Source organism: Oryx dammah, unplaced genomic scaffold, assembly GCF_014754425.2.
Source record: "Oryx dammah isolate SB20612 unplaced genomic scaffold, SCBI_Odam_1.1 HiC_scaffold_18, whole genome shotgun sequence".
Taxonomy (NCBI): domain Eukaryota; kingdom Metazoa; phylum Chordata; class Mammalia; order Artiodactyla; family Bovidae; genus Oryx; species Oryx dammah.
Window position 1 is genome coordinate 30,881,796 of NW_024070202.1, and position 27,790 is coordinate 30,909,585.

General features: G+C 39.8%; 1 protein-coding gene across 1 annotated transcript in view; it reads left to right on the forward strand.

Annotated features, from left to right (window-relative positions):
* Window positions 1-27,790, forward strand: part of DNAH11 (dynein axonemal heavy chain 11) — a 360,125-nt gene that overhangs the window by 39,043 nt on the left and 293,292 nt on the right. The window contains exons 10-20 of the mRNA XM_040260639.1: window positions 3,371-3,508; window positions 3,823-3,947; window positions 4,495-4,690; window positions 8,030-8,134; window positions 8,286-8,678; window positions 16,696-17,028; window positions 17,879-18,133; window positions 18,218-18,387; window positions 18,619-18,841; window positions 23,138-23,254; window positions 23,368-23,454. Of these exons, the coding sequence (XP_040116573.1) occupies window positions 3,371-3,508; window positions 3,823-3,947; window positions 4,495-4,690; window positions 8,030-8,134; window positions 8,286-8,678; window positions 16,696-17,028; window positions 17,879-18,133; window positions 18,218-18,387; window positions 18,619-18,841; window positions 23,138-23,254; window positions 23,368-23,454 (2,142 nt within the window). The remainder of the gene's footprint in view (window positions 1-3,370; window positions 3,509-3,822; window positions 3,948-4,494; window positions 4,691-8,029; window positions 8,135-8,285; window positions 8,679-16,695; window positions 17,029-17,878; window positions 18,134-18,217; window positions 18,388-18,618; window positions 18,842-23,137; window positions 23,255-23,367; window positions 23,455-27,790) is intronic.

Here is a 27,790-nt window from a genome sequence, read left to right on the forward strand (position 1 = left end):
GTGGGTAGTGCTGCAGTGAATACTGGGGTGCATGTTTTCTCTTGAGCCATGGTTTTCCCAGGATATATGCCTAGGAGTGGGATTGCTGGATCATACAGTAGCTGTATTTTTAGATTTTTAAGGAATCTCCACACTGTTCTTCATAGTGGCTGCACCAATTTCTTCCCACCAACAGTTTTACAGTAGTTATAATTGATATTACCAGAAAAAAGGCCAGCATGTGTTTATCTCAATTGCCTTGAAGATGGTTAGATCTACATTTCTGGTTGTATAATTTTTTTCCTTGTGTTGATTTTTTTTTAGCGAGTAGTTTTTGGGAAATCTTTACAAAATGTTTACAGTGATGCTGCTTTTTAACAACAGCAATTTCGGGGATACACCCATTAGTGTAGCCCTAAGAGGAATAACAAAGCTCTGTCTTTTGCCACGTCACATCACTAACAAGGCACAAATCTTGGTATATAGTTTTCTGCCTCCTTGATGATATTTAGTTATTTTCAGGAGATACTTCCTTTTATTTCAAAGAAAGTATCTATGGGACAGGCGTAATAACTAACATTTTCTGAAGCCCACCCAGAGTAAGTAACTAACAAAAGGACAATTTTAAGTGGCACCTGGGCTGATGGGCGGCCACACAAGGTAGCAGAGGCTGCCCTGGTGCCAGACGGCTCAGCGTCAATGTCAGCTGACAGCTTTGTCTGAGCTCTGACAACTCGGGCAGGTTGTCCCCTGCCCACAACTCAGTTTCTTTATCTGGAGCATGTGAGAACAGCATTTTTAACTCCCTTAAAATATAGTGCCTGGGCGCCTAGTCAGCGTTCTGTAAACATTGCTTTTATAAAAATATGCATTTTTACTACATTATTTTTCTTGCAAAGAAAGCTGTCTCACACTGATGCACAGAAGAATCCCCACAGATCAGAAAATAAGACAGGAGGACAATAGAAAACCAAAGTTAGCCTCACCAGACAGCTAAGCTTTGTGAAAACTCGTGGTTGGTCAAGATTAGTTTAAGATTTGAGGGCTCCATAACCAACCAACAGGAAATGTGGGCTTACGCTCGGCAGCTTGCTGGTTGTGTGATGGTGTTTTGGTTCACATGTCTGCCTTTTCTGTCCCCTTACTCATTGGCTTCCCCTGCTTGCTAGGACAGTTGATCCTTGAACAATGCTGACCCCCTTCATAGTCTCAAATCAGTGTTTAACTTTTGGTTCCCCTCAGACTTAACTAAGAATAGCTAGTTTTGACCAGAAGCCTTGCAATAATGAGTGGTCAATGGATACACAGTTCGTGTGTTATATGTATTGTATAATATATTCCTACAAGAAAGTAAGCTAGAAAAAAGAAAGTGTTATTAAGAAAAATCATAAGAAAAACTACGCTTACAGGACTGTATTCTATTGATCCTGTGAGTTTGTCGTCTCTACAAGATGAATCATCTGTCAATACCTACATCAGTATTGTGTACCTATATCAATATCGTCTTACACGGTACAGAACACGTGTATTACCAACATTAGACATAAAAAAAACTGAAAAGATAATGTGAAAAACATATTTCTTTACAGGTGTAATGATTCATACATTGATAAAAGGAAGCAGCAATCATGAATTGAAGCAGCAAAAATGAATTCATGATTGCTGCTTTTTATCAGTGATTGAATGATTGCTTCTTTTTTTCAGCATGATTGTTTTCTGGTAGCCTAGAACAGTTGACAGGACTGTCCCACAATAGCCTAGCCTGTGTACTAATAACTGAATTATTATGAAATTTTTATGGCATAGAGTATTACAGTCATATTCACAATATATTGGTAACATTGTTACTTAAAACTGTGGTAATAGGCTGATAGGCAATTTCTTCAGTTATGAGAGAGGTATACTGTTTGGTAATGTAATTTTTTGAAAGCAAAGTTATAAAACCGAAGACTACACATTATTTTATATTAAATAGATCCTTATATCTCTGTAAGGATAGACTAGTATCTACATATATTTAATGCATTCATGACACATCTTAAATTTTTGATATTTTTTGGCAATATGGTTCATCTGAGAGTCTTTTCAAATTGTCTCAAATCTCCAAAAACGTTTCCAGTGTCTTTATGGATAAAATTTTGTGTAAAAGTAGACCCACGCAGTTGAAGGTCATTTTGTTCAAGGCTCAACTGTAATTTGTCTTCACTCATAATTTTACTGGCATTGGTTCAACCTGCCATGCCCTAATTCTTTTTCTGAGAAAGAGTCTGATTATCTCAAAGCATATGTTTCAGCTACGACTCTGACCCTGAAGGAACTGTCAGCCTGTGGAGTGGGTATCATTGAAACAGGTCGCCACTGCTGCCCCATGTCGTTTTGGGGGTGACTGGGTCCTGTGGTAAAAGACACGCATGGGCACAGACAGGACAATCCTGTGACTGATGCTTCCGGTATAACTATGTATTTAAAATTTATTTTATTGAAGGAATAGTTGATTTACAATGCTATGTCAATTTCTGCTGTATAGCAAGAGTGTTTCAGTTATACATACATATATATATATATATATATATATGCACATTCTCTTTCACGTTCTTTTCCTTTATCATCTATCACAGGATTGTGTGACCTGGAGGTCCTCAGTATAGATATTCTTATTTCAAAGGGTATAGTGTAGGTTGTTGTTCAGTTGCTAAGTCATGTCCGACTCTTTGCAACCCAATAGACTGCAGCACGCCAGCCTCCCCTGTTCTGTATTATCTCCCAGAGTTTGCACAAATTCATGCCCATTGAGTCGGGGATACCATCTAACCATCTCATCCTCTATTGTCCCTTCTCGTACTGCCCACGATCTTTGCCAGCATCAGAGTCTTTTCCAGTGAGTCGGTTCTTCACATCAGGTGGCCAAAGTATTGGAGCTTCAGCATCAGTCTTTCCAATAAATATTCAGAGTTGATTTCCTTTAGGATGGACTAGTTCAATCTCTTTGCAGTCCAGTATGTAGGAGAGAAGAGCAAATAACAAGTACACAGTCTTGCTTCTGTTCTTAAATCTGCAAAGCATCTTCTACATTTCCTGGTGCCCGACAGGAAGTAATAGTGTCAGCTGTGATCAGGGATTGCTAACAGAAGTTCGTTTCTGACTTCACTTTCTGGTGAGGAAGCGAAACTGCTTTACGTTTAGAATTTGCTTTATTGGATGTGTAGAAATTTTAGTGAGATGCAAAGATATGTTTTCGATTTGGAGACCTTGCAGGATACTTGCATAGATCTAAATGTTTGCTCTGTGTATCTAGTCATGGAGGAGGTTTAATGGGGGAAATAGTGAACTGAGTATTTGTATTAACAACCTGTGGTGGTTAACCTTTCTTTCACTTTGATTTTTTTTATAGCTTTTGACCGTATTTGGGAATTTTCTTGAGAAACCAGTTGTCATGGAAATTTTTAGCCCACATTATAGCACACTTGTGCACATGTTCAGTGCAGAGTTGGATATGTGTAAACAATTGTATAATGAACACATGAGACAGGTGAGTGGGGGGATAAAGTCTGGCACATTCACAGCATCATATTGTGGGTCAGGGTATCAAGTAGATCTACACTGAGTGACACCTAAAGGTGAGATACAGGCACTAAAGTTGTTATGCTTTTATTTAACTGGTTTCCTATGGATATGAATAACCTGCTTTAGGACCATAACTCTTCTACCAACCAAGTTACTTAGCACATGTACTTTATATATTTATTCTGTAAAAGTACCAAAATGAGCAATTGTTCACAAGGTTGGAGTGTACTCTCATTAAATGTTCCCTTTCTTCCTCTTCACCGCCATATCAATTTGCAGATTGAACAAGGAAATGTAGTTCTTAACAAGAATATGCCGTTTACTTCAGGAAATATCAAATGGGCTAAAGAGGTTCTTGACCGACTTCAGATGTTTTGGTCAAACTTTGCATCTCTCCATTATCTGTGAGTAGTTAGGCTTTCCTGGTAACACTATCCTTATGACACAGGCAATTTTTACATAGAGTGGTGAGCTGTTCATTTTAGTGCTTATTGCCTTATTTAACTCTTGTCATTGTCTGGCTTGTTGAGAGGGATTTATTCCCATGGTTTGGAGTATGTTTAATAGGACTTAGAACTTCCTATATTTCTATGTTTTAGGTGTTTTTTTTCTTTTTCACTTTTCCATTTCATCCAAAATATGCTGATAATTTTTGTTACTGTTTTTCCTTTCTCCAATAACTAGCATTCCTTTTCTTTTGCAGACTTTTATATCTTTCTCTTTTCTTTGTAGGGATTAATAACCTGTTGCTATTTGATTGAGTTAAATGTTCGGCGTTCCATTTATTTTATAACTGTCTTTTTTAAACAAAGATCAGGAAGAAGCATTGTTTGAACTTCATTGTTTTTCTTCCTGGTTTATAGTGTATTTTCTTGCATTTTCTAGTGTGTATTATTGTAAAGTAATTAAGCTAAAGCCTACCTAATATATAGAAAAACCATATTCCTACAGATTCTGGGAAAGTCCTGATGATACCTTGGTTTATCAGAAGTATGTTGAGATGACAACTTTGCTGAACCAATTTGAAGATCATATCTATGATGAATGGAAAAGTAATGTGAATGAAATTTGTGAATTCAATTTGAATCAACCCTTGGTTAAATTCAGTGCCACAAGTGGTCTTCTCAGTGTCAACTTTGACCCAAAGGTAGGGTTTAATGTTTTTAAAATGTTTTACAAATGCCCTTTTTATTATAAGTGTATGCCTAATACCTCCAGTCATTTATAATTTTATTTTGGGAAAATGTCAGAGCTATGAGGACTGTAACTTAAAACAGCTTCTTTATGTCTGCTTTAAAGATTTGTTTACCAAATTTTATATCAATTATTTTCTTATTTTGTCTTGTAATTATTTATTTACTACTTCCACTTGACTGGATAATGAGTTACTTGAGAGTCAGGTCCATCGTATTTAATCTTTGTGTTTTGTGTGTCTAACATAGTATTTGTCACTTGATAACATTTAATAGATGTCAGTTTAATTGAACAGGATCAGTAGTCTTTGATCGATTTTTTTCTGGCGTATGTTTTCTGGCCCTGTCTCATGGCAGTCCAACTTTATGCCTAGGAGGTGAGAAAATTAGTCTCACTGACTTTAATAGTCACAGTCTGTATCCAAGTTCTGATTCATTTTCTGAAATATTACAAAGAATAGCATCACCTAATTTTTCTTATTAACCTCAGGACATGTATATAAATGTATAACCTGGAGAACTGAGGATTTTCTCTACCTTCTGATTGCATAAAACCAATATATAAAAAATGAATTTCTGAGATGTTTTGGAGACAGTCCCTACAATTCTACCACAAGGGATTATAAACACACAAAATGTACTGTACTAGTTAAACCATGGAGTGACAACCTGAGGAAGTCAGTTGGGTTACCTTCTAAAGCATGTTGCTTGGTCTTTTCCTCAGAACCTTGAATTAAGGCTACAGTCAGTTCTGCTCTGACATGGCATATGCATTCCTAAAAATCACTTCACAATGAAAGATTGCACACAAAAAAGTACAGGACTGATGGGGAATGTGAGGGTTAGGGCACAGTACTCAAAAACTTTGTCAGTGATAGTAAAAAATAAATGTCAGACGGAACAACAAATACTGTGTGTGATATCCCTTATATGCTGCTAAGTCACTTCAGTTGTGTCTGACTCTGTGCAACCCCATAGACCGTAGCCTACCAGGCTCTCCCATCCCTGGGATTCTCCAGGCAAGAACACTGGAGTGGGTTGCCATTTCCTTCTCCAATGCATGAAAGTGAAAAGTGAAAGTGAAGTCGCTCAGTCGTGCCCGACTCTTAGCAACCCCATGGACTGCAGCCCACCAGGCTCCTCCGTCCATGGGATTTTCCAGGCAAGAGTACTGGAGTGGGGTGCCATCGCCTTCTCCTATCCCTTATATGGGGAATCTAAAAAATATGACAAATGAGTGAATATAACAAAAGGAAACAGACTCATAGATACAGAAAACAAATGAGTGGTTACTACTGGGGAGAGGGAAGGGGTGGGACAGCCCAGGGGTAGGGGGTTAAAAGATTCAAACTATCAGGTATAACATAAGCTACAAGGATATATATTGTATAACATGGGGAATACAGCACATGCTTCACAATAACTGCAAATGAAGTGCAACCTTTAAAAACTGTGGACATACTGTACACCAGTAACTTCTATAACATTGTACAGCAACTATACTCTAGTAAGAAAAAACAGAAACAAAACCAGGAGAAAGGGTAGCATACTTTTATACATTTTAAATGGTGAGGTAACAGATAAATTCTCCAGTGAATTGACACTTTCTCTTGACAAAGACATAACATTTGTTCAGGAAGTACGTTGCAACTTGTGTGTTACTGTGAAGTGGTGGAAGGAGGGTCATTTCAAACCAGACAAAAAGTTCTGCAGCCAGCAGTGGACGGATGTGTGTCATCACACTCGTGTAAATGGCAGTGGATGTTTATGAGGTGTGCATGTGAAAATTTTGTCTCCCTAATAAAACCTTCAGTTTAGTCAGGTGCAGTTTTTAGCATTTACCTAGCACTTCTTGTGGATAAATCTGCAGATAAGCAAAGACAAAACTTGTGGCATACTCAGATTCCTCTCTGGTATATAATGATGTCATGTTTTCAAAATAAGCATTATAATAGAGCTAACAGTACTGGGAAAAGGTCGAGGTCCATTTATGGCCTTCCATTTCAGACCTTCATGTGGATGTTGCTTGAATTCTTTCTCTGACAGTGAGCCACAACCAGTGATTTTTCCCTGTATTGTTACTTTTTAAAACTAATTTTGTATTGGGGTATAGCTAGTAAACAATGTTGTGATAGTTTCAGATGAACAGCGAAGGGACTTAGCTATACATAAACATGTGTCCATCTTCCTCCAAAACCCCCTCTCATCCAGGCTGGTACATAACACTGAGTAGAGTTGTGTGTGCTATACAGTAGCCTAGGCTTCCCTGGTGGCTCAGAGGATAAAGCGTCTGCTTGCAAAGCAGGAGACCCGGGTTCGATCCCTGGGTTGGGAAGATACCCTGGAGAAGGAAATGGCAACCCACTCCAGTATTCTTGCCTGGAGAATCCCATGGACAGAGGAGCCTGGCCGGCTACAGTCCACAGGGTCGCAAAGAGTCGGACACGACTGAGCGACTTCACGCACATACAGTAAGCTTATCTGTTGTAAATATAGCAGTGGGTACCTGAACTTCCCCAACTCCCTAACTATTCTTTCCCCCTGGCAACCAGAAGTTCATTTTCTAAGTCTGTGAGTCTCTCTCTGTTTTGTAAGTAACTTATTTACCTTTATTATTTATATACTTCTATGTCATATGGAATGTATCACTATTGCTTTGAAAAAGCATAAGAAACAAAAACCTCTCTGCCCTGACAGTTTGAAAACATGATAATCACTGATGAAATTACAAGCATTTTGATGTTAACTTGTGTTAAAATAGAATGGTATCCTTCAGTCAGTTCAGCTCAGTCTCTCAGTCATGTCCCACTCTTTTCGACCCCGTGGACTGCAGCACGCCAGGCTTCCCTGTCCATCACCAACTCCCAGAGCTTGCTCAAACTCATGTCCATTGAGTCAGTGATTCCATCCAACCATCTCATCCTCTGTCATCCCCTTCTCCTCCTGCCTTCAATCTTTCCCAGCATCAGGGTCTTTTCCAGTGAATCAGTTCTTCACATCAGGTGGCCAAAGTATTGGAGTTTCCACTTAGTCCTTAGATGGAGTTTCCATCAGTCCTTCCAGTGAATATTCAGGACTGATTTCCTTTAGGATGGACTGGTTGGATCTCTTTGCAATCCAAAGGACTCTCAAGAGTCTCCTCTAATACCACAGTTCAAAAGCATCAGTTCTTCGGCATTTAGCTTTCTTTATATTTCAACTCTCAGATCCATACATGACTACTGGAAAAACCACAGCTTTGACTAGATGGATATCCTTAAAATATGTAATAATTCTTGCTTTTCTTTTAATAGCTAGTGGCTGTATTAAGAGAAGTGAAATACCTTTTGATGTTGAAGAAATCAGATATACCAGATTCAGCCTTCGCCATCTTCAAAAAAAGAAACACTCTCTTAAAGGTCTGTGTTTTCAGATATTGGGGCAGATTTTGAAAAGAAATACTTGAAATTTTAATTATTAACATGTAGACCTCTGATATTTTCATGGCTTCAAGAGAAAGCAGCTGTAACATATGTGGTGCTTTTTGTTTCGGGGTTTTCTTGTGCTCAGTACATTGGAAATCTTGAACTTCTTGTGCACGGATATAATAAGCTGAAACAGACTCTTCTGGAAGTTGAATACCCGCTGATTGAGGACGAGCTGAGGACTGTGGATGAGGAGCTGCAGGCAGCCGCCACATCGCTGACATGGCAGGATGACTGCGGCGGGGATATCGAGAGGGTAAGGATGGCCACCGCAGAGCTGGAGCGCAGAGTGGAGCGTGCGCAGAATAACGTCCGAGTGATCCAGCAGACCATGCGGGCTTGGGCCGAGTGCCCGCTCCTTCCCAGGAGAGAACACAGGCGGGAGACTGCCTTGACTTGGGAGGACAAGAGTGAATTATTTACGAAAAAATACAAGCGAATCCGAGAAGATGGCTGCAAGATACACGACTTGGTCGAGGTACTTGCCTTTTTAAAAAAATTTCTATTTATTTGTTTGGCTGTACCAGGTCTTGGTTGCAACATGTGGGATCTTCCTTGTAGCATGTGGGCTTGAGTTGTGTTATTCAGGCACCAGAGCATGCAGACTCAGTAGTTAGTGTTCAGACTCAGTAGCTGCTGTGTGATACCTGGGATCTTAGTTCTCTGACCACGGATGGAGCCTGTGTCCCCTGCATTGGAAAGCAAATCCTTAACCACTGGAGCAACAGGAAGTTACCAAGCCCCCCAACCATACTTGCTTTTAAGGCTTCAAAGTTTGTAGCAGCTCCTTTCATCAAGTTGGTTTCTTCTGTTCAGTCGCTTAGTCATTTCCGACTCTTTGCAACCCCGTGGACTGCAGCACACCAGTCTTCCTCTGTCCTTCACTGTCTCCCAGAGTTTGCTCAAAATCATGTGCATTGAGTCAGTGATGCTGTCTAACCATCTCATTCTCTGTAGCCCCCTTCTCCTCCTTCCTTCAGTCTTTCCCAGAATCAGGGTCTTTTCCAATGAGTCAGCTCTTTACATCAGGTGGCCAAAGTATTGGAGCTTCAGCATCAGTCCCTCCATTGAATACAGGGTTGATTTCCTTTAGGATATGCTGGTTTGATCTCCTAGAGGTCCAAGGGACTCTCAAGAGTCTTCTCCAGCACCACAGTTTGAAAGCATCACTTCTTTGGTACTTAGCCTTCTTTATGGTCCAACTGTCACATCCATACATGACTACTGGAAATGTAGCTTTGACTGTATGGACTTTGTTGGCAAAGTGGTGTCTCTGCTTTTTAATACACTGTCTGGATGTGTAAGGAGCAAGTGTCTGTGAGTTTCATGGCTATAGTCACTGTCCGAAGTGATTTTGGAGCCCAAGAAAATAATATCTATCACTTCTTCCATTTTTCCCCCTTCCCTTCACTGTGAAATGATGGAGCAGATGCCATGATCTTAGTTTTTTGAATGTTGAGTTTTAATCCAGCTTTTTCACTCTTTTCTTTCACCTTCATCTGGACGTTCTTTAGTTCCTTTTCACTTTCTGCCATCAGAGTGGTACCATCTGCATGTCTGAACTTGTTAATATTTCTCCTGGCAATCCTGATTCCAGCTTGTGACTCACACAGCCTGGCATTTCTCATGATGTACTCTGCATATAAGTTAAATAAACAGGGTGATAGTATACAGCCTTGTTGTTCTCCTTTTCCATTTTGAACCAGTTTGTTGTTCTATGTCTGGTTCTAACTGTTGCTTCTTGACCTGCTTGCAGATTTTTCAGGAGATAGGTAAGGTGGTCTGGTATTCCCATCTCTTAAAGAATTTTCCACAGTTTGTTGTGATATACACAAAGGCTGTAGCATAGTCAGTGAAGCAGAAGTAGTTGTTTTTCTGAAACTGCCTTGCTTTCTCCATGATCTAACAAGTGTTGGCAATTTGATCTCTGGTTTGTCTACCTCTTCAAACCCCAGCTTGTATATCTTACACATTCACATACTACTGAAGCCTAGCTTGAAGGATTTTGAACATAACCTTGCTAGCATGTGAAAATGAGCACAATTGTTTAAATATTATTTGGCACTGCCCTTCTTTGGTACTGGAATGAAAACTGACCTTTTCCAGTCCTGGAGCCACTGTTGAGTTTTCCAAATTTGCTGGCATATCGAGTGCAGCACTTTAACAGCATCATCCTTTAGGATTTGAAATAGTTCAGAAGGGCTCTTTTATTGAACTTGAAAGAGCTTTATGTATGGTTTTACTAAGCATTGAAAAATGGAGGAATTTGTATTACTTGCCTGTCATTTCTTAGACCTTACTGTGCTCATTTCTGAGGGAAGAGATAGGAATATGGGATCTTTTGGTAAAAGAGAGAGGCTAGAAATGGGGTTGTTATCTTGGTCATAGTTATCACTGGTTTTGAGTGCTGTCAGTAGCTACCACTGTTGGGTAAATGCTTTACGTGACATCCATTTTGTTTACGTCATCTCATGTAACCCTCTCAACCACCCCCTGAGGGTGACACGATTAGTTACTCTCCTTACAATAAGTATTTGAGCTTTTAAAGCAGTGATAGGCACTATTCCAGCATTATCAAGATAAGAGAAGATACAAAATAAAACAAGACCAAAGAACAGAAGACAGAGAAAGCAAAGTGAAAGAAAAAAGTCTTGTCTCTTAAGCCTTACACCCTTGTCAGGGAGTCGAGAAAAAGAAAATAACAAATGTATGTAGTACCTCAGTTGATCATAGGAGCAGTGGTGAAAAATAAAGCAGAGATGGCAAGAGAGAGAATCAACGGCAGGCAGGGGGACATTGTATTTGAGGTGGTTAGAAGGACCTCTTTACTAAGGTAGCATTTCTGCTGAGAACTGAAAAGGAATGAGCTATGTGGAAAACAAAAGGAGGATGTTCTAGTATCAAAGTACAAAAGGCACAGAAGGAGTATTGGTTGCATGACAAAGCAATGATAAACCCAGTCAGTGTATTAAAAAGCAAAGACATCACTTTGCCAACAAAGGTCTCATAGTCAAAGCTCTGTTTTTTCCAGTAGTTATATACCAATGTGAGAGTTGGACCATAAAAAAAGCTGAGTGCTAAAGAATTGATGTTTTTGAATTGTGGTGCTGGGGACAACTCTTGAGAGTCCCTTGGACAGCAAGGAGGTCAAACCAGTCAATCCTAAAGGAAATTAACCCCAAATATTTATTGGAAGGACCGATATTGAAGCTGAAGTTCCAGTACTTTGGCTACTTGATGCAAAGAGCCAACTCATTGGAAAAGACCCTGATGCTGGGATAGATTGAAGGCAAAAAGAGAAGGGGGTGGCAGAGGATGAGATGGTTGGATACCATCACTGACTCAATGGACATGAGTTTGAAAACTCTGGGAGATAATGGAGGATACGGGGAAGCCTGCCATGCTGCAGTCCATGGGGTTGCAAAGAGTCACACACAACTTAGGGACTGAACAATAATGGGTCACATATCTAAGGGTCAGTTAGAGAGCCAGCCTGCCTGAAGCGTAATTTCTAAGGGGAATAATTGCACATAATTAAGTTTGAAAGGACTAAGGACAAATCCCCGGTGGCTCAGGAAAGAATCTGCCTTCCGTGCAGGAGACATGATATCCATCCCTGGGTCAGGAAGATCCCCTGGAGAAGGGAATGACAACCTACTCCAGTATTCTTGCTGGGAAATTCCGCAGACAGAGGAACTTGCGGGCTGCAGTCCTTGGGGTTGCAAAGAGTCAGACACAACTGAGTGCCCGCTTTTAAGGGCAAATCACACGGGATCAGCAGGCCATTTTGAGATCTTTGGGTTTTGCTCTAAGGGGAAATAGCAGCCAGAGACACTCTGCTCATAGGCTTTCCCTGTTGAGTGAAATGGGAGACAGGCGATGGTGGAGGGGATGAGTCTGTAATCCAGGTGATGATGGCCTAGGTCAGGGTGAGAGTGGTAAAGAGTAGCCGTGTGCTGGATGTACTTCGGAGGCAGAGCCGAAAACATTTTCTGTGACAAGTCAGGGGACAGAGAAGTCGAAGATGAAATTGAGGTTTTTGGTCTAGGCCACTGGGAAAATAGAGTTTCCCTTTAATGACATGAGGAGGGCTGTGGGAGAGCAAGATGCTGTAGAGAAAAGACAGGATTCGTCTTTGGGCGTGTTAGAGATGTGCACCCAAGTGGAGATTTTTGCATAGACTGGCTTTGGAATTCTGTGAAGACAGTATCTGAAAAGCAGCAAATGCACTCACTAAAAAGTAACGTGGTACATTTGATATGCTGTACTGAGTGTCACAAAATAGCAGGGGGCGGGGGCTGGAAATGCATATGGGTTTCAAAGACTTTGTACACTTCCAGGTTTGTCTGAAATATTTAAGGAAGTATTAGTTTTCCCTACTGGTAACACTTATTAAGGCAGAAACTTTGCTTTCTTTGCTGACTGCCTGTGTTAGCACTCTTGGGCTGCTAGTAACAAAGTAACAAATGCCGTAACAAAGTACCACAAATGGATATCTCAGAACAACGGAATTGTATTCTCACACAGACTGGAGGCTAAAAGTGTGAAATGAAGGTGTGGATAGGGCCATGCTCCCGGAAGGTTCTCCCTAAGGCCTGGGTAGCTGGGGCTTCCCGGGTGGCAGCTACCCAGGCGGCTCGATGGTAAAGAATCTGCCTGCCTATGTAGGAGACGCAGATTTGATCCCTGGGTCGGGAAGATCCCCAGGAGAAAGAAATGGCAACCCACCCCAATATTCTTGCCTGGGAAATCTCATGGATAGAGGAGTCTGGCGGGCTACAGTCCATGGGGTCTCAGAGTCAGATATAACTTAGCGACTAAACAAGGCTTGAAGGAATCAAAGGGATGTTATGATAAGTAAAGAAGACAGTTTTTTCAGCAGTATCTTAACTTTCTCATGCCGTTGACTATTGCTGATTTGCCAAGATACTGTGAATTATGCTGTGACTTGTAGGACACACTTACGAGTGTTTATCCCTTAGAGTCTTTCTCACAGAGGACAGATGATGGGTTATGATTAGCTTCTTCAATTGTATTTTCTTGATAATAAAAAAGTAGACTCCCTAAACAGTAACCTGGGGGTTTAAAATTTATGAATCCTGATCAAAATGCATTGAAATTGTTGCCAGTATATGACTGGAAATAGTTACAAGCAAGGTTTTGCAGTGTTATTCTCACAGAATAAGGTTGGAGTTTTTCTACTAGTAAGTAGACTCTGCTTTTTGCCTTTAAGTAAAAAACTAAGAAACTCTGAAGTCACCAAGAACTGTGGAGAGCTTCCAACTTGAGGGAATGCAACTTTAAAATAGAAATGAAACGATTACTTGTTTCTGTAATCTGTGTTTTAAATGATTGCCCCAACTCTTATTAGCACATCATTTTGAGCTTGGTCCTCAGACTTCCAGTGAGGAGTGTAGTTCTGGGGAAAGACATAGAAAGCCAGTAGAAGGTGGGTAAGTTCTGCCTTTCCATGCCATGCCCTTTGTGGCTGTCGATTCTCAGTACACCTCTGTTCAGTTCAGTTCAGTCACTCAGTCATGTCCGACTCTCTGCGACCCCATGAATTGCAGCACGCCAGGCCTCCCTGTCTATCATCAACTCCCGGAGTTCACTCAGACTCACGTTCATTGAGTCAGTGATGCCATCCAGCCATCTCATCCTCTGTCATCCCCTTCTTCTCCTGCCCCCAATCCCTCCCAGCATCAGAGTCTTTTCCAATGAGTCAACTCTTCACATGAGGTGGCCAAAGTACTGGAGTTTCAGCTTTAGCATCATTCCTTCCAAAGAAATCCCAGGGCTGATCTCCTTCAGAATGGACTGGTTGGATCTCCTTGCAGTCCAAGGGACTCTCAAGAGTCTTCTCCAACACCAAGTTCAAAAGCATCAATTCTTTGGCGCTCAGCCTTCTTCACAGTCCAACTCTCACATCCATACATGACCACTGGAAAAACCATAGCCTTGACTAGACGGACCTTAGTCGGCAAAATAATGTCTCTGCTTTTGAATATACTATCTAGATTGGTCATAACTTTTCTTCCAAGGAGTAAGCATCTTTTAATTTCATGGCTGCAATCACCATCTGCAGCTCCATTTTGGAGCCCAGAAAGTAAAGTCTGACACTGTTTCCACTGTTTCCCCATCTATTTCCCATGAAGTGATGGGACCGGATGCCATGATCTTCGTTTTCTGAATGTTGAGCTTGAAGCCAACTTTTTCACTCTCCTCTTTCACTTTCATCAAGAGTTTTTTGAGTTCCTCTTCACTCTCTGCCATAAGGGTGGTGTCATCTGCATATCTGAGGTTATTGATATTTCTGCCGGCAATCTTGATTCTAGCTTGTGTTTCTTCCAGTCCAGCGTTTCTCATGATGTACTCTGCATAGAAGTTAAATAAGCAGGGTGATGATATACAGCCTTGACGTACTCCTTTTCCTATTTGGAACCAGTCTGTTGTTCCATGTCCAGTTCTAACTGTTGCTTCCTGGCCTGCATATAGATTTCTCAAGAGGCAGGTCAGGTGGTCTGGTATTCCCATCTCTTTCAGAATTTTCCACAGTTTCTTGTGATCCACACAGTCAAAGGCCTTGGCATAGTCAATAAAGCAGAAATAGATGTTTTCCTGGAACTCTCTTGCTTTTTCCACGATCCAGCGGATGTTTGCAATTTTACATGTCTGTAGTCAGCACCTAAGATGATGAGAAGGGCAGAACCGTGGACGATTGGGTCTGGAAGGGACCCAAGTGATCATTCAGTCACCCAAAGCTCTCCTTTCTCTTTTCCTCCCTATACTGTAAATCATTGAAACTATAACAACTTCTTGTAAGTGGCACTGTAGTGATATACACTGAGTCTCTTGATATGAGAAAGTAGGAACAGTGAGGAAATCACAGGTGTATTACTGTGACATGTTGCAAAGAACCCTGCTTTGAGGAGTCAAGAGGACTGGCTTCTAGTTCTCGTTCCTATTAATGGGATGCTGGATGCATTCTAGGTCTTTGTTTTATACCTTCAAGATGCAGAGCCTGAACAAGATAATCTTTGAGGATTTTTTCACCCCTTTGACCTCTGTATTTCTCCTTTTTGGTTTCTGCAGTGGAGACAGGACTGCTGTGCACAGCTGTCTGGGGTGTGTACTGCCTGGCTCCAGAGGTGTGGGTCATATACAACACACAGATGTGAATGCTTCCACCTGGATGGTGGAAAAGACAGCATCCCTGAAAACAGCAGTTCTTAAAATTGTTAAAGGCAAAAAAAAAAAAAACCCTTCAAAACTGTGCTAATTCCTGCCCTGCTTTATCAGGATTGAGAATCACGTCTGTAGTTGTGATTTGTGCCTGTAGCACACACCTTTGAATCCTGGATCATACCTCCACAGTGGTGAATAATCAAAGAAAGCATAATTACCTTATCGTCGGCTGTTTTGCTGTCATCTTTTCTCTGTGTCCCCCTTGGTAGCTCAGATGATAAAGAACTCCGCCTGCAGTGCTGGAGACCTGGGTTTGATCCCTGGGTCTGATCCCTGGGTCAGGAAGATTCCTTTGGAGAAGGAAATGGCAATCCACTCCAGTATTCTTGCCTGGAAAATTCCATGGACAGGCTATAGTCCACAGGGTCACAAAGAATCGGACACGATTGAGTGACTAACACACTTTCTCTGTGTCACAGTAGCTTCTGTCTTCAGCATCTACTCCCTGGCATGTATAGACTTCAACCTTTCCCACTCGGAACGTACCCCTGGAACCAGCCTTGTTGCTCACCTGACCTTTTCAAATCTCTGTCCGTCGACCTGCCACACTGTGCCCAACCTCTAGCCATCCTTAACTGTGTCCATGTCTGGGCTGTTGTGCCCATTGACCCACCCATGGGGAGATGCAGAGGTTAAAGAATTTGATGTTATTAAAGCACAAAGGCAGGTTGGACTTCCCCAGGTCAGTGTTTCCCAAGCTGAGTTAGTATTACTCCTCCAGCTGCTCATAGGTGGGTGGCCCAAAATAATTTCATGTTTGGAAACAATCAGTTAAACCAGGTTAATGGACTTTAACATAAGTACAGTGCAAGTCTCCAAGAATGGCCTAGAGCACGTCACTCTGTGCTGACTGAGTGATCTCTGGTTTCCCAGCGCAGTGTTCTCTGGACAACTGGCTGGGTGGGGGAACTTCATTTGCAGGAGAGGGCTTGGAAGGTCAAGTCCCAGGCCTCGTCCATCTAGGATGCTTTGGGAAATAGTGTAGTTTTTGTGTGTATTTGTAGGTAGCAGTCTTCATAATGATTTCTCCTTTAAAGAATGACTTTTGAATGTATTGTATAAATCATCTAAGTGTTACAAAATCCTGCTTAGGTCATTGCCATCTGGCTTAAGATTCTACAGCCAAGCATTTGAATGTTTCTATGTTGTACCCCTAAATGCAGCCCCTTTAATGTACTATTTAAATGAACAGCTTTCATTTTTATACTCACTGTTGTCTATACTGATCTATTAATACTTGCTGTTGGTAGGAAAATAGGAAGCTATTCAGAGCCAATCCTTCTCTGGATGCCTGGAAGATTTATGTAGAATTTATTGATGACATCGTGGTGGAAGGCTTTTTTCAAGCGATAATGCATGACTTAGACTTCTTCCTGAAGAACACAGAGAAACAATTGAAACCTGCACCATTTTTTCAAGCACAAATGATCTTAATGCCCCCAGAAATTCTGTTTAAGCCTTCTTTAGAAAGAGAGGCTGGAGATGGCGTCTATGATCTGGTGGAAGAAATGCTATGCAGTAGTTTCAGAATGTCTGCCCAGATGAAGCGAGTGGCAGCGCATCTGGAAACAGAAAACTACCAGGTATGCTCTTTGTAAAAAGATATTGCATTTATTGTTAATTATATGTACGTAATAGATTAAGAGCTCATACATGCATTTATTAATAGTGATACTGAATACTGAATGCAGAAAATAGAATACAGAGAGATCAAGGAAAGCTAAAAGGAAACAACAAATTCTTTAAAAAGTTTATATATTTTTAAAAGTTCAACATATTTACATATATTTTATCCAATTTTGCACATATGTTTAGAGTTACAAACAAATGCAAAGCTAATTCCAAAGCTTTTATTCTGAATAAACTTCAATTTTGAGTTCTAGTGTTCTCTAATCTGATGTTCACACTTTTGTGCTGTATTTATACCAAGTGTGGTTAATTTTATTTGTAACTAACCTAAAAGCAAGATGCTGTGAGCTAATCCTGAGGCAGCCAGGAAAATCAGGAATTTTAGAACAGCCTTTTAAAATGGGATAAAGCCACATGAAAGAAAGCACCTCATTCTTGATATATAAATGCAAAAGGGAAAATATTAAACAATATTTCAGATGAAAAGGCAGAAAAGGATATAGAGGGTTGCCAACTTCCCTGAATTCAAAACAAATGTGCTTACTCAACTACCCAGACATTTGAATACGTAATGCCCATACAAATATATGTATATTAATGATAATTATTATAAAATTAGCTTTTATATTAATTATTCAAAATTAATTGGGATAATGAGCATAAAGAAAAGTTGGGAAAGGCAACACAGTTTTTTATCTTACTAACTATTCTCCTTTGGAAGACTGGCCTTGGAGAATGTTGGATGGCACTTAATTGAGAGAATACGGTTGAGTTTTGTAAAGGCTTGGCTCTGCTGTTGTTTAGAGTGATGTGGACAGCATGCTGGGCCTGGCAGAAGGCAGGCAGGAGATCATGAGGAGAGTAGCCGACGTTATCAGCAAAGTCCTGGACTTCAGAAACACCCTGGACACGCATGCTTACCTCTGGGTGGAAGACCGAGCTGAGTCCATGAAGCACTTCCTTCTGTATGGCCCTACTGTGTCGGCCGAGGAGGTGGAGCCTCACGTGAATGAAGAGGTCCCTGAACAATCACCAACACTTGAGCAGTTCAAAGAACAGGCAAGGAAAACCTTAAGCAGTCAGTCTAGTTTCTGGGTTTTGACTGAGTTGTTGTTCAGTGACTCTTTTTTTTTCTAATTATAGATTGACATTTATGAGGCTCTGTATGTTCAGATGAGCAAGTTTGACGACTTCAGGGTGTTTGATAGTTGGTTCAAGGTGGACATGAAGCCTTTTAAAGTGAGCTTGCTGAACATCATCAGGAAATGGAGCTGGATGTTTCAGGAGCATCTTTTGAGATTTGTCATCGACAGGTAGCCCTTTGTGTTTTGGCGTTTGGAATTATAACTTCTCATACCTGACTGCTTCTTAAAACTGATGTATTAATTTTAAGAGCATTAAAATTGCCAGTTTTATAATACAGTTAACAAGCATTTACTTAGGTAAAAACTGAAAATAAGAATCAGTCAAAAGCCTTATTCTTCTAAGTTTTCATGAGTTTAATTTGTGTTTGTATATGTGTATGTACATACCTGTCTTTATAGCCTGAATGAACTACAAGAATTTATAAAGGAGGCAGATGCTGGACTTAAGAGAGAATTAAGTGAAGGCGATCATGATGGTTTAGTTGACATTATGGGACATCTTCTGGCTGTAAGAAGCCGACAGAGAGCTACTGATGAGCTCTTTGAACCACTGAAAGAAACCATCACACTCTTGGAAATGTATGGCCAGAAGATGCCTGAGCAAGTCTATGCCCAGCTAAAGGTGAGTGTAGGGGTAAAATAGTCACGATCACCATAAACTGAGCACCTCCTGTACCCACGTTCATTCTTCCTTCCTGTGTACTCTCTTATGACTCCTCGTAGCAACATACACTGTAGATATTAATGTTTTCATTTTACAGCTTAGGAATCTGAAGCTGAAGGGGACTTAATAATTTTCTCAGGGCCACTCAAGTAATGAAGCCAGGACGTACAAATCTAGGGATATTTCATGCCCAAATCCTTGCTCTGCATGGCTCTGCTTCACCATCTTCGTGTTAGAGGTATTCAGGTAATAGAGAGTCTCTCAAGGACTTTTTTGGGGTTCCTCTTATATCTTCACTTTCCCATGTGAAATGAACTCCAACTCTCTTTTTCATCTAAAATTGCCTGTCAGTTGAGAACTGTCCTAGTCTTTGGAAACAAATCATGGACATGTTAATAACGAATAAATAAAGCCCAATTTGGATGGAGAAATCACTGTTTCCTAAACAGGGTTTCTGTGTCACCCTGCTCTTTCTATGTTCTGGATTGACTTGGCTGCTGTGTGCCAAATGACATACAAAGTCTTTGTGGTTATAACTGAATTCATGAATAAAAATCTCACCATTGAGATGCTATTCCCATGTTCATGTTGAAATTCTATAGATAGATTATATATTTACATCATCTACCAGCTTCCAGGACGGGTTTATGTTTGACTTTGCAATGTGATCGGTTTCTGCATTAAGTAAAAAAAAAAAAACAACTTTTTATTGAATTTTGTCTAGTTCAGTGATTAGAGCATGGAACTCAAACTAGGATTTCTTTTTTGCAAATCCATATCATATGTTTGTCTCAGAGCATGCTTCCTCTTCAGTAAAATATCCCTCAAGATCCCTCACTTTTAACATTTGTCTATACTGTCTCCGATTCCCCATGTTTTTTAAAAAAATTGAGGTGAAATTCATAGTTCATATAACATAAAAGTAACCGCTTCAAAATGTGTGGCATTAGTACATTCACAAGGTTGTGTAACCACTGCCTCTCTCTATTATAGTTTCAGAACATTTTCATCGCCTTCCAGGAAACTCCATGTCCATTAGTGGTCATTCCCCTCTACTCCCCTACTACCTGCCATCCGTCCGGGGCTACTGCCAGTCTTTTCCTGTCTTTATGGATTTACTTATTGTAGAAACTTCATATAAGTGGTTTTATTCAATATGTAGCCTTCTGTGTCTGGCTTTTCTCACGTGGCAGGATGTTGTTGAGATTCATGAACATTGTCGCATAGATCACTACTTCATTCCTGTTTATGGCTGAATGATGTTCAGGGGTGTGTGTGTGTGTGTGTTCGTGTGTGTGTGTTCATGTGTGTGTTCATGTGTGTTCGTGTTCCAGTTTGTCTAGCCTTTCACCCATTAAGGAATATTAGGGGTCTTTTCACCTTTTGGCTGTCTTGAATAATGTTGCTGTGGCCATTAGTGCAAAAGTATTTGAGTACCTGCTTTCATTCCTTTCCTGAAAAAAATTTAAGAGTAGAATTATGGGTCATGTGGCTTCTAAGTTTAACTTTTTGAGGAACTGCCAAAATGGTTTTCACTTCTGCTCCGTTTCATAGTCCACATTGTGTTTTGCGAAGACTCACTGCAACAATGCATTTACAAGTGCTCCGTGGGCTACAAAGAATTACTGTATATGAATTATTAAACTTTGTTTAAGTAAAATCTGTCTCTAAAAGAAAATCTAGTTTGATTTGGAGTGAAAGGCAATGTGGATAGATAGTATATAACAAGAGTGAGAGATTAAATAATTACCGTAGAACATACTATGTGTGCTTGTTTTTAGGAAGATTGGGATCTTCTTTGAGTCAGATCTTGAACCTGAAAATATGTTGTATAGAGAAACCAGCCATAATAGAAGGAACTGATAGGGGGATTTGGGTCATGGCCTCCAGAATTTGTATTATAAAAGTTTGGCTCACACTTTGCTAAAGCTAGGTCCCAGTCATTTCTGTTGTCATTTTTAAGTCTTTGACAAATTTTCCTGACACATGAGACACCTTATATACATTGTTCAACAATAAGTTAATGAGGAAAGTGTAAGTGGTGATGGAGACATGTTTGATCAAGTCACTTAGTTCTGACTGTTAGGTTCATATATTCAATTTTAGTGCAGTGGTCCGGCGAAAGATTTAAAATTCTTTTATGCATTTTTTAGCTTACATGCTTTCTAATGCTTCCAAGATGAATAAAAGCAAATGTGGTATTCTGCTTTTTTTTCTGTAAAAATAAGTTTGACTCACTACTTACAGTTTTGGCCATATTGAAAATACTAAGCTTTTCAAGATTTCAAAAGGGAACCACACTTTTAGCTCTGTGTGTGTCTCGATGCTGGTAATTCATGCTGATCAAGGGAAAATATAAGATTGATAGGCAGTTCCCAGTTGCTTGTGGGGGCTAACAATGTACCAGATTGTTTTAATTGAAGCCATTTGTAAGAGTTACTTTTTCTCCTTCAGAATCATTAGCAGTCACAACATTGCCCCAAACTTGCCTGTGCTCATTTTGCTGCTTAAAACCCCTGGGCATGTCTGTGTCCTCATACTCTGTCTACAGTATGCTCTGAAGCTAGATTACACCTGTAATCTATGGATTTTTTAAAGTCCCTTCCCTGTTAAGAAACCTTCATTGACTGCCCCTGGCCTCAGAATCCTGTCCAGTTTCCATAGAGCCCACACTCTCACTCCATTCTGCGTTGGAAACCTTACAAAATATCGAGGGATCTCACCCTCATCTCTCCCTGTTGAAATCCACTCATTGCTGTGAGCCTCTGAGGCAGTGTCTCCTCCTTGAGTGAACCAGTATCAGCTAGACTTTGGAGGTTATCTAATCTATTGGTTTTCAATGACAGTTTACTTTTTATCAAGCGGAAGCTTCTTTGGTATCCCCAAATGCAAAGCAGATAGCAGCGGGTCTAGTGTAGTTGAAGAAGGTTAAGGACGCCGAGCTCACCGAGACTTCTTCATGTCTTCTCTCCCATGGCCCTGAGGGACTCCATGAAACTTTTAGGTTCTGTGGGGTCAGTTGGAATTGCAGAGTGAGACTACGTACAGATGAGGATGCAGAGTTTTGTTGAGAAGAATGGAGAAACAAGATGAAAAGCAGGTAGCTTTAGAGCCCAAGTCTCTCAGCTCCTGGCCAGGTTGGGTGTTTCTATCATGATACCTTGTTGCATTTTCATTTCATAACACCTCCTGATGGAAGTTAACAGGTTCTGTCATGAAAAAAGTAATTTTGTGTGCCTCTCATTCACACTGACAGATGATATATCAATATCCATCTAAAGCATATGTTTTATCTTTGTAGCCCTCCTCCACCACTCAGATACAATTTATACTTAGCACAGTGCACTGTTCATAATTGACAGTTACTGAATCATTTATCAAATATTTATCAAAGGTTACAAAATAGTCTTTAAAACCTTTGATTTTTGTACTTCAGATACACAAGTAGAATCCCATCACCATGTGTGGTTTTGTGTAACAAAACAATTTCAGTGTCCTGGGAGATGACCCAGACAAACAGTGCTTTCTTAGTCTGGACACAAGGAATGCTTTTCAACAGCAGTTACACAGAAGGGCTCTTCAGAGAAAGTAAGTTGCTCTTGCCGTTTGCATTGTAGTCAGGATAGCAGAGTTGAGTTGCTACCTGAACAATTTATGACTGCTTTGTCCTCCATCAAGTAGGAATTAATCTTCCCTTCCCTTTGCCTCATCTTACTTTGAAAATCCTTTCATTTACAATTAACCCAAACGTTCAAACTCTCCATCCAGAGCGAGTACAAACTCAGCTTTGGGAGTCAGAGGAAAATGAAGGACAAGACTGCTTCATGTTTTCATCTCTGCCCCACCAGATCCAAAACATCTTTTTTTCACTGGCTAAACATGGCTCCATTTCTAGGTGTTAGATCAACCAAGTCATTTCCAGAGCACTTAATTTTGTTCCCTCAGTAGCAAAATAATTTGGTAATTTGTGTTTTATTTTGAAAATATTTTGATTTATGCTGAGGTCAGTTTCAGAGGACAACCTGGTCTGTGCTTGGAAGATGTGACTCCAGAGGCGCCAGTGCGTCAGCCTGGGATTCAGCCTGGTTCTGAGCCTTTTAGTCACTTTAATCTTTGGGGTATAAACTCCATCTCTTATACAAGAATGAAAGGATGCCATGGGTTAGCGGAGAAAGATTAGGATAATTCAATCCTGTGGAGCTGGTTTGTTTTAGGTGCTGCAGTGATTTCCCATTTGCACCTTTGTTTTTGCAGGAATTACCTGAAAGATGGGAAACTACCAAAAAGATTGCAGCTACTGTCAGACATGAAGTCTCACCTCTCCAAAATGCAGAAGTGTCTCTTATAAGGAAAGCCTGTGTTTTGTTTGATGTAAGCCAGCTAACAAAGTTGTTTTGTTGTCGTTGTTTGTTTAAGAAAAGTTTTATAAGACTGGTTGAAGCTGTTTGTTTGAGATTCACTTTGTCTTTTTCTGCCTTCATCAGGAGAAGCAGGCAGAGTTCAGAGAGAGATTCAGATTCTATGCGCCCCTTCGTTTTAATGCAGAAAATCCATATACAGTACTTGATAAGGTAATGTGATTGCCGTGATCTTGTGTGATATAATAGCTATTTTAAAAAGTAAATTGGACACTGAGATACTGCTATATTTTACCTTAGTTTGGCAAAAATCAGTGTTAAAATTTTAGCTGTTTATTTTTTTAAAAGATGAGAAATATTGACTATTGTGCTATTTCCTGTGTGACACTTGGTTCATAATTGTTAATTGTAGTAAGGAAAGTCCATAACTTACTCTTCCCCCCGCCTCTAATTTATGTCTGTTGCCTCATTCTCTACTTTAGGCTTGATTACATGTCCTCAGTCTCACTCCCAACTGCACACTGTATATGTCTCCATGCTTACTCCCCAAATATATGTTATGGGGTTTTCTGGAGGTAGCTAGTGTTTTAGGGCCTTTCAAGCGAATGCCCGTAACTTATTCTTAATTCTGGGTACAAATATTATTGAGTCATTCAATCTTAGTTCATTATGAGCTACTTTATCATAGTTGACTATACGAATGTATGTAACAGGCAGATAATCCAAAATGGTGCATAATTCATGAGGCTTGAAAAAAACATTTTAAAATTTTATTAGAAAAATTGTATCTTTGTTTCTCTAAGAATTCTTAACCTAGCAGCCTAACTGATGACTTTGAAGCTTAGATTCAGGACCGGGAGTTTTCCTGGGCTCGTGTGGGCTGCCGTCCTGACTTGACTTCATGCTGGAGATAGTGTTCACTGCTTTTGTTGCTGTTCAGTCGCTCAGTCATGCCTGATTTTCTGTGACCGCATGGGCTGCAGCACGGCAGGCTTCTCTGTCCTTCACTGTCTCCTGGAGTTTGCCTAGACTTACGTCCATGGAGTCAGTGATGCCATCCATTTAGTCCCCTGTTGCCTCCTCCTCCTCCTGCCTTCTATATTTCCCAGCATCAGGGTCTTATCCAATGAGTCAGTTCTTTGCATCAGATGGCCAAAAAATACTCCTTAGACTCTTATAAAGCTTGAAGCTGACATGGTTTTTTACTTATCTTTCCAAATTTTGGTTTGAATTTAGTTTTAACTGCTTTCAACCATTCATTAAACACCATTCTATAGCATGAGGTCTTTTCTTTCACTTGGCTGAGGGAAAATGGTTAATTTATTCACTGGAAAGGGAGTAGGTTAGAATATTCTAATACTGTTCTTTTTTTTAAGATTATATCTACATTGCAGGTGGTCTCAACAGATTGGATGGGGAGATGTTTTTCCTTGACTAACTAATGTGCTGTGTGTAAACATTTCCTGCAGTTATCATTTATTGAGTCTTACCATTTTCATGTTATACTATAACAGCATATAGTTACATATTTAAAAGTCAGATATTTAACTTTGCACCTACAGAATATGTTGAAGATTTATACAAAGTTTTGAATATAGTAGGACTCGGTTACTTTTATCTTGAAGTCATTTTCTTATGTGTTTGTTCAGCAAGCGTGTCTAATGTTTATGTAACTAGCTTCAACCCAAGTCAGGTATATGCTTGTTCTGGACTGACATGGTAGGTCCCGGTACTCAAGGCACTTCACTCCAAAAGATGGAAACCATTGACCCACCAGGAACAAGGGAAGTGGTCTGGTACATTTCTCCTTTTATAACCAATTACTGGGAAATTTATATTATGTGCTATTCTCTCTTCATAGACAAAGATACAATGAACAATTGAATTAAAATAATTAGATTTATATTTGTAGGAATAATTAGTAGAACTAATAGGGAAATAATTAAAAAGGCTGTTGACTCTGGGGAGTGTGGTTGACTAGCCATTTCGAAAATCCCTCTTTTGTAAAACAGATGCTGAAACATGTCCACAAATAACATAATTCTAAATCTATTGCTGAGTTCCCAAGAAAACAAGAGAAATCTTTAAAGGGCAGGAAAATAGAGTAGCTGAAACCAGGATGGAAAGCAGAGGGGAACATAAAACTCTGTGCTGCTATGGGGGCAAATCAAAGTACCAGAAGTCTAGAACTTTGTAATTAGCCCTTTCAAGGCAAAGGAGGAGATCCTTTTAAGAGGGCTTCCCTGGAGGCTCAGCTGGTAAAGAATCCACCTGCAATGTGGGAGACCTGGGTTTGACTCCTGGGTTGGGAAAATCCCCGAGAAGAAGGGAAAGGCTACCACTCCAGTATATTCTGGCCTGGAGAACTCACCCCATGGACTGTATAGTCCGTTGCAAAGAGTCGGACACAACTGAGCGACTTTCACTTTCACCCTTAATGAGAGTGTGGGCTGGGAAAATCTGTAGCCTGCAGGCAGCCTTTGAAAAGACAGTCTTTGCTCAGAATAGGTTGAAAAAACAGAGAAAAGGATCCTCTGGGAATTGGTAAACATGGGCCTGTTCTCCCAAAAGTTGTGGTTCAATTTTGTACTACTCTTATAGCTAAGGAATTTCCAGGCCAGGAAACTGAAATGGTTACAAAGAGTTCTTAGCACACAATAGAAACAAATCCAGATCTCCTCTGGATAGAAGAGAATATAGTGATTTTATTCTAATCTCTTCAGGGGCTCAACAGCTTAAATTTAGTGAAATTTGAGTTTACAGTAAGATAAACACACCATCATGCATAAGGGCCAACAGAAAGAGCAGATGACAGATACAGACACAAATAAAGTGTCAGATATTAGAAAACGTTTATTGGGACTACTCTGGTGGTCCAGTGGTTAAGACTGTGCTTCCACTGCAGGGGCCCTGGCTTTGATCCCTGTCAGGGAACGAAGATCCCACATGTGGTGCAGCTACATATACACAAAAAAACAACCCAACATTTATTATGGAAATAAAAGGTAATATTGAAAAAAAAAAAAGCAAGTTCTCAGTTTTGAGACTATCAAAAATGATCAAGCTGAGTTTGAAAAAGGACCAGGGACTTATGGAAATGAAAAATACAATTATTTTAAAAGACGCAACTCAGTAGTGGTTAAAGAACTAGTTAAATTGAAAAGAGGATTAGTGAAATGCCAATGACATTGGAAGGAACCACTTAGAAGACAGCACATAGGTGAAAGGAGATAAAAAATACCGGAGAGATGAAGAGGTACAGAGTGAGAAGTTAGAATGATGTCTAACTCTTCTCCTCAGACTTCCTGGAAGAGAGAATAAGCAGACTACTAGACAAGCAGTGGAGATAGTGTAGCTGGGATTTTTTTTTTTTTTTTTTAGAGCTGGTCAAAGCATGAATCAACTGATTGACGATATTCACTGATAAAGGTTAAATATGAAGTCAACATCTGCACACATCACAGTGAACTACAGAATACCCATGGCAAAGAGAAAACCTTTAAAGCATCCAGATAGAAAAGACAGATTATCTGTTAGAAGTGATACCTGAGGTAAGAGCATACTTGTCACCAGCAAAAATGGAAGCTGGGAGATAGATGATTTTCTCCCAATTCTCCAGTGTAAAATTATATTTCAGTAACAAGAGTATTTAAACAAAAGCAGAATGCATCAACCGTCAACAAATCATTGCTGAAATGACTTCCAATATGTGTATTTCAAGAAAAGAGAGGACAAAGCAAGCCAAAATTGATTCTCAGAAAAGACTAATTATATTGACAAGTCCCAGGCGGAATTAACAAAGGGAAAAAAGAAAAATCCACAATCCTAGGAATAAATAGGAAATGGCACTACAGAAAGAGCAGAAATTCAAAAGATCGTCAAATATAATCAATGAAATTTAAGCAAAGTGGATACATTTTTGGGAACATAACTTACTAAAACTATCTCAAGAAATAACATACCTGAATAGTCCTATAACTATGAAAAATTAACCAATAGGAAAATAAAAATATAAACCATTAGTTTAAAACAGAATAACAGGCTCTGATGGGATTATAGGTTAATTCAAGGAGCTTTCTGGAAATAAACCTCATTCATATGCTTCCAGAGCCCAGAAGAAGAATGAACACTCAAAAATTGCTCTATGAAGCATGTCTTATTTTTGTGAAAGGACAGTATGAGAAAGGAAAAATTATAAGCCGTTTTTTTTTCTGTACACATAGATACAAACATACTAAACCAGACTTAATCAAATAATCAATAAAAATTGGTTGGGTTCATTCCAGGAAAATGTTTAATTTAACATTAGAAAATTAATATAATTCATCATATTAATAGATTAAGAGAAAAGTCATATAACCATCTTAAGAAATGCCAAAAGATCTTTAGGTACCATTCAACATTCACTTATGATAGAAACTCTATCCTTTCAACCCATTAAAGGATAGCAAAACTCTATTTAAGACATTTTTACCAGAGCACATAAAAATCCTAGTAGCATTAGTGTTAATGGTGAAATACAGAAATCACTATCAGCAGTAGAATAAAT